Source organism: Cyphellophora europaea, assembly GCF_000365145.1.
Source record: "Cyphellophora europaea CBS 101466 unplaced genomic scaffold supercont1.2, whole genome shotgun sequence".
NCBI classification, from domain to species: Eukaryota; Fungi; Ascomycota; class Eurotiomycetes; order Chaetothyriales; family Cyphellophoraceae; genus Cyphellophora; species Cyphellophora europaea.
In genome coordinates this window covers 2602817-2609787 of record NW_008481808.1, presented here as the reverse complement: position 1 = coordinate 2609787, position 6971 = coordinate 2602817, and the positions used below count along the sequence as shown (strand labels likewise).

The 6971-nt window shown below is 54.3% G+C and overlaps 3 protein-coding genes across 3 annotated transcripts; 1 reads left to right on the top strand and 2 right to left on the bottom strand.

Annotated features, from left to right (window-relative positions):
- Nucleotides 1–633: 633 nt before the first annotated feature.
- HMPREF1541_02493 (uncharacterized protein) lies at nt 634–1731 on the bottom strand (the record flags this gene model as incomplete). Its single annotated transcript, XM_008716848.1, has 1 exon — nt 634–1731. The coding sequence occupies one exon, from the start codon at nt 1729–1731 to the stop codon at nt 634–636; it is 1098 nt and encodes a 365-aa protein (XP_008715070.1).
- A 418-nt stretch (nt 1732–2149) lies between these two features.
- Nucleotides 2150–2848, bottom strand: HMPREF1541_02492 (uncharacterized protein; the record flags this gene model as incomplete). Its single annotated transcript, XM_008716847.1, has 1 exon — nt 2150–2848. The coding sequence occupies one exon, from the start codon at nt 2846–2848 to the stop codon at nt 2150–2152; it is 699 nt and encodes a 232-aa protein (XP_008715069.1).
- Nucleotides 2849–4645: 1797 nt separating this feature from the next.
- HMPREF1541_02491 (uncharacterized protein) lies at nt 4646–5627 on the top strand (the record flags this gene model as incomplete). The annotated part of the gene is made up of 3 exons (XM_008716846.1): nt 4646–5016; nt 5068–5181; nt 5288–5627. 3 exons carry the CDS (start codon nt 4646–4648, stop codon nt 5625–5627), a joined length of 825 nt encoding a protein of 274 aa, XP_008715068.1.
- Nucleotides 5628–6971: the final 1344 nt, after the last annotated feature.

Genomic DNA, 6971 nt, shown 5'->3' with positions numbered 1-6971 from the left:
GCTTCTCGATGTCGCTCGGGTAGTCGACTTGCCAGAACGAGAAGCATGGATCTTGGCCTTCGTCTTCGCCTTTGCCGGATTGGACCCGCCCAGGCCAGCGTGCAGCGGCATCGGTGTGCATCGTGTTTTGGGATCCACGTCATTGCCGCGCGGAGCTCGATTGGGGTAGCGATGAAGGTGGTAGTCTTATGCTTCTTGGTTCGCGCCAGCGTTACTTGAAACAGGCCCAGAGACCTCTACGTGGCGGGGAACATAACATGCTCTGATTTTCATCTGAGACTCATCTCAGAAGAGGCTTGATGAAGGCCTTCTAAGGTAGGTAAGACATCTTCCTTTGTGGACGGTTGGAGACAATGTGAGGATCGTTCTTTGTCAACGATGCCTCCGAGCAATGCCCTGATGCTGGGACCTTTTGCCGCGCTCTGCCTCATCATGACAAATGTCCCGTATCGACACAATAAACAATGGCTTTCTGACACCATACGACCGCAACACGAATGCTCAACCACGTGCACCTAGTCGGTCCACTTGCTCTCTCTCCGCGCGATCCGCCAGCCCCCGTGGAAATTTATCATTTTTGATGCCTGCCCCGTCCGTCAGAATGCCCACACCTCACCTCATCTCCGCTGCCATTCATCCCCTCCGCCCCATCCTCCTCGCCCGCTCCGCCGCCTCCTCCGCCTTTTCCGCGTTCCACATTTCCCACACCTGCTCATGCCGCTGCCGCTCACACTGCCACCGCCAGCGCATCATCACATCACGCTCCGTCAGGACCTGTGAATCATGTTCCATCTCAGCCACCGCCTCGTCGAGCATCCGCTTGAAGTCCTCGCATGTTTGTCTTCGGTAGTGTATCATTTCGAGCTGTCCACTCGAGAGATTCTTGGTGGCGATCATGCGAGCGACTTGATTGATGTATTCGCGCTGCTGCTGTTGACGTTGGTGTTCGACTGTCGAGGTCTCGGCTGTGGCTGCGGGAGGGCGGGCTGGATATAAGGCAAGATCGTTGCCGCCGGGTGAGGCAGGAGCAGGGGCAGAGTCTTGGTCTTGATGGGGTTGAGGAGGTTTTAGGTGATTGTAGGCTGCAGCGCTTTTGAGGGCTTCGGCTACAGGTGGTTGTGGGGTGGAAGGTGCTTCTCGACTAGTCAAGTCGTTGCTCTGAGCCACAGGATCGGCAAAAGATGGTTCGATAGGAAGTGGGCGTGAGCCAACGAGGCTCCCGCGGTCGTCTGACTGGTGGCCATTGTGAGCTTGAGCGGTGGCAGTAGATGATGCGACCGAGGCTTGACGTGAAGTGTCAGGAGCTTCTTGGCTGATGGACTCAATATGGTTCTGCGCTTCAATGGGAGTGGCGCTTGAACGCCTCGTGAAGGCTGCGGCTTGGCTAGAGGGCGCTGAGGCGGAGAGTGAGCGTCTAGTCTGGTCGTGATCGATCTTCTCGGTGGCAGTGTCTGCGATGAGGTCTGCATTGTCCATTGTGGTCGGTTTTGGTAGCTCGAGTTCGGTCGATTCATGTTTGCGCTCCGAGCTAGGAGTCTTGGTCGGGTGGCCCTCTCGCTCGAGGCGGTCTCTCACGGGACTCCGGCTACGGCGACGATGTTCGGTAGAGGCCGTGGAATTGGTTGTTGCGATTCGCACATCGGTGTCAGACGCGATCGCTCTTTCCGACCTCTTTGAGAACGGTTCACAATCTCGATAACGAGGCCTCTGGTAGGGCATCTGTGCGCCCATGGTGGAATAGCAGACACAGTATGTTTGACGGGGCAGAAGATCCGAAGTCTGAAAACGGAGCCGGTTGCTTGCTAATTGATGGCAGAGAAATTCAGGCACCAGGAAGGAGCATGTCTCAACAAATTGGCAGCTATTATGGGGAAGGTTCCAGGCAATCACTACACCAGTTGCTGACACGTCAAGGTGACTCATAGATCCGTCAGTCTTCACCATGCCAGCCAAGTACCCACTCGTTGAATGTGCCAGAGGACGTTCGTATTCACCATGTTTGAGTAGGGCTTTGGCCTGGGCGAACAACGACAATCGTAGGTATCCCGGACACCGATCGAAGTTTAGCGAAATGCATTGCTCATGTAGCTATCTGAAGCGCATCTGGCTTGTCTGCTTAGTCTATCGAGGCCGACTGCTCGGCTCGCAATCATTTGACGTACTCATTGTACGGCACACATTTGCTCAGAGCCGCCTTGACGGGTTCTGTCTTCACCATGCGTTCCAACCACTTCTTCACCTCGGGATATTGCTCCGGGTCAAACTCATCCGTTGCAAACCAGGTATTTGCTGTGATTTGGTATGACACAAAGGCCAAGTCGGCATAGCTGAGCTTGCCGCCTACCAGCCACTTGCCACCCTCTGCGCCTTCAGACTGCTTTGCCAACCACCCGTCCAGCACACTTGTGATACGGTTGATCTCGCCCACGTAACGCTTCACTGCGCTTGGGTTGGGCTCGGGATTGAACTTTTTGAACCAGACTGCTTGTCCGTAATAAGGTCCCTGGCCTGTAGCCTGTAGATGGAGCCACTGTTGTGCGTGCCAGGCATCGGGGGTGTTGGCCTCAAAGCTGAACTTGTGGTCTCGGTCGTAGGTATTGATGAGGTAGGTGACGATTGCGCCCGATTCCCAAACTTTGATGCCGGTGTTTGGATCTTCGATGGTGGGCAAACGGCCGTTGGGGTTGAGGGCAGTGTAAGAAGGACCTTTGACGTCGGAGAAAGCTACGTTCAGAGCAGTGTACGGAAGACCAAGGACTTCTAGAAGAACGATGACCTTGGTGGGGTTTGGCCCGCCATTACCGTGGATAACAATCGGCTTCAGGGTGGCGTTGCTCATGGAAGACATAATGGATTGGTTTTGTACACTATTGTAGTTTGGAGGAACAATTGCTATGAGATGGAAAAGATGAAGAATTGTAGGTGAAAGCAGCACATTTATATTGATTGGACAACAACATGGTGCAATGCATTATATCGTCTCGTCGATAAAGCACACAACCATGCCTTACAAATCCAGCAGATATTTGTTGTTAAGATGCGGCCGCGGTGATCTAAGTCGGACGGCAAAGCGGCGACTCTACGCAGGTAGCTACATAACTATGCAGTCTGAATGCCAAGACTCGGTGGTAAAGGACCCGGCCTGCGGCGTGCGGCCGCGGCTCCAATTCCTGACTCGGCATGACGCCTCCGCTACACACTACAATAGACTGGCTACGTCGGCTTTTCTGGTCTTCAGAACTGCCGGGACAACGCGAAAGCGGCCGAAAACAAAGATCCTCTGATGGATTGTCATTCAGCAACAGTAAAGAATACCATTGCAAGTTCGTTCGCCTGGACGAACAAAGGGCGCCACGTCTTGTCTGATTGCCGACCAGCGGCCGACCCTAAAACAGGCTAGCGCATCCAGAAGAACCGACTCTCCGAAGCTGATAAAACATCCGGATGAGATGATTCTTCGTCCGCTTGCACATTACTTAGGATCATCGACATTTCGATCGGTGCATGTATAGACAGAGGCTTGCGGTAGACTCATGGGAAGTTTATGTGGTATCCTTTTTTCTTCAAGTAGGATCGTCCTGCCAAAGAATCCTGGATATTGCCGCTGTGCTTCCAGCGCTGGCCAGATCCTCTGCAAGACTCATCGCCAGCACTCTTCAGCATTGGCTCGATCCTGTCCATCCGGCAGGGCCCTCAAATGAGCGCGGGGATGCGATTGCTAAACAATACACAGGCAGATTGGGGGCGCAAACGACGTAGTGGAATTAGGTCTCCCAAAGCATTCCAGAATAGGCCTAGCACCAACTCTCTGTTCTCGGCTGGTCGCCTTCCCGAAACTTCCTTCACACCGTCGAGTTGCATCCCTCTCTCGAACTCCCGCTGTGTCTTACTACCGAGCGTCATGCGTGAACCTTTATTCCAGTGATCAGCGTTGATTGTTGCCTTTCCAGCGACCAACGGACAAGTGCTGGTTGCTTAAACAGGACGAGACGTTGGCGAAGGTGCTCAACACGGGCTTGGACCCCTTCAGCGACTTTGACTTCTGCTTCATGACGGAGGCAGTCGTACAGGTCGTGCAGCTTTGTGTATCAAGTTGGCGCAGCGGCAACTGCGAGCCCGATACCGTCAACAACTCCCAGACTGCTTGACACGGCCCAAGTCAGCGATCAATGTCACTTTGGCGTGTCTCCCAGAGACGTTTCCCGAATCGTCAGACCGTGCGCCAGGAATGGACCAGCGTCTTCTCGTTTTCAAAACCTTCTTCCCCCTTAGGAACGTGGGTTCCATTCAGACTCTGCCCGAAGCTGATATGTCCAATGAACGGCGAACGACGCGCGGGGACACCTGAGCTTACCCTCAGCGCTCACCCAGAACGGAATCCCCGGATTGATCTACACTGAATTAGGCCGTAACGTGCTGACCTGGCTCTAGATCCCGGTTATCACACGACCCGTCGACGAATTGCCTTACGACAATTACTCACGAGATCTGCTCTTGAGTTGAGAAGCTTTCAAGCAAGTCTGTGGCACACTGTCTTGTCATCGAACGGCACTGATCAGCGAGTGAGTGGTGTATATATATGCGTGAGTTCATGGGCATTCTAGCAAGCCCCCCACTTGTTAGTTGTCCATCCCGATTATCAGCCATGGTTTCCAAACTACTTCTCCTTGCCGCCCTCAGCGGCGTAAATGCAACTCCGCAGCAGTCGCTATGTGACAAATACACCGTCGCCCTCCTGAAGGACAACACTGCCGCCAACCAGTACACACTGCTGCAGCTCGTCGTCAACACAGTCGTTATTGGCAACTACACGCAGCCCAACGTCGGCATCGCCGTCCCTGGCATCCTTGCTCCTGCTACCTACGGGGGCGAGGCCGTTGACCTACTGCCTTATTTCAACGGCTGCCTCAAGTCTTCCAACCGTGGCCATCCTGTGGCCATCAACTTCCTCGATGGCGGTGGCGCAGCCTCTGTCATAGATGGCAGTCTCCTTCAGATGACGAGCACCAATCAATAGTAAGACCTTCCTCCTACTCTACACCCACCGACCTGCTCACCAGCATTCAGCAAGCTCTTCACTCACCTCTACGAGTTCTTCGGGACCCTCCTTGGATGTTCAATGCAAGGCATGTCTGGCTTTCCGGCATACGCTGGGCAGCCTGGCATGTTTCAGGTCCACAAGTAGGTCCACACAACATACATACACATACCTCGCCAAGCAAGCCAACCAACACACATTAACATGGTCCTACCCAAACCATACGCACTAACACCCTGCCCCGAACAGATACATGAGCCTCGATCCCAACGAGGTCGGCTACTTCATCTCCCAAGTAGGCGCCGCAGCCGCCTCCTTCGGCGTCAGTGCCGCCGACGTCCAAACCGTCGCCGGCCTCCTAAGCGCCACGTTCAACGTCGCATGCGCCCCTGCCCAGGCTCTCGTCAATGGCGACAGCGAGTTCCAGAGCATCTGCGACCACAAGGATTGCCCCAAGGCCCCCAACGCCGTCTGCTATAAGTATGAACATTACGGATTCTTCCCAGAGCCTAAAAGCGTGGGGGGTGCTAGTTGTCCGGCTAGTGGCGACTATGGCGGCGGTGGGGGCTATGAACATCGGGAGTGGTAAGAATGGTCAGGGCATGTTTTGGCGGCAGAGACGGGCAAGCCTAGGCAGATCTACCACTCTACGCAACGAAGGGTGTGGGTCCACTCGAAGATGTCATTTTTGTGTGATGAGGCGCGGGGGCGGGGGGCCTTGAAGGAGGTGCGATGAAGACAAACCTGATATGAAGGGGCTGATGTCACGTAATGAATAGTATGAACATTGGACAATGCCTTTCTGTACTCTGCTTTGCGATCGAATCTCGTCATCTTCTGTTGACTCGCAGCGGTGAAGAGAAACAGACCCAGTAGAATTCATCATGTCTTCCAAAAAGCAACCAAAGCGTCTTCACTTTCAAAAGTCACTAGGTATCCACCCAACTCCCAAGCGTGACCAAAAACAAGGCAAACAGTTTTCAGGCAGTAAAATTCTTGGCAAACCGGTTTGCCTCGTCTAATTCACCCACTCACTCTCTCACGGCACTAATCATTTTTCACCGCACTTCCCATCACTCTGTCCCGCTCCGCGCCCAACGCCGCAACATCCTCCCATAGATCACTCCTCCTCTCCTCCCGCCTCCACTATCTCCAAAATCCGCTCAAACGCCCTCTTCTCCTCCTCCTTAACCCTTAGCTTCTCCTTGAGATCCTCCTCCTCCTCCTTACCTTTCTTTCTCCCCCCCCTCGCCCTCTCCACCAGCCTTGCCATATCCTCCTTGAGGTCTCGAATCGACTTCGTGATGAAATTGACTCGTTTTAAAAAAAAAGGAATATCAATTAGCCAGCCTCACTGATTTCCCCCATCCCTCCACGAAGACCGGCTTTGGAAACGCTTTTTGTTTACTACTAACTTACCCCAATAGGTCTTCCTAACGCGCCCGCCAAGCGACGCAATCTGCCAGTCCCCGCCGTTGATGAGGGATTTGGTGGCGCGCTGCAGGATCTTGACGTCCTCGTAGGACTCGCCGTCGCCATTGCCGGTCTTGTTCGTGGCGGCGGCGGCGGCGGCGGCGGTGGTGGTGGTGGTGGTGGTGGTGGTGGTGGTGGTGGTGGTGGTGGTGGTGATGGAGGCGAGTTTGGTGAGGGCAAAGGGCACCGAGGTCTCGGGCTTCTCAACGAACTCCCAGTCTTTGTCAGCGTCGTTGGCACGGGGTTTGGGCTTGGGCGTGAGCTGCTGGTCTTCGTCGGAGTTGGTGTCGGTGTCGTAGTTGTAGGGGTAGGCTTTGGCGTAATAGTGGGCCATTTTGTGTGGTGTGGTGTTGTGTTGTGGGTATGTGAGTGAGTGAGTGAGTGAGTGAGTGAGTGAGTGAGTGAGTGAGTGAGTGAGTGAGTGAGTGAGTGAGTGAGTGAGTGAGTGAGTGAGTGAGTG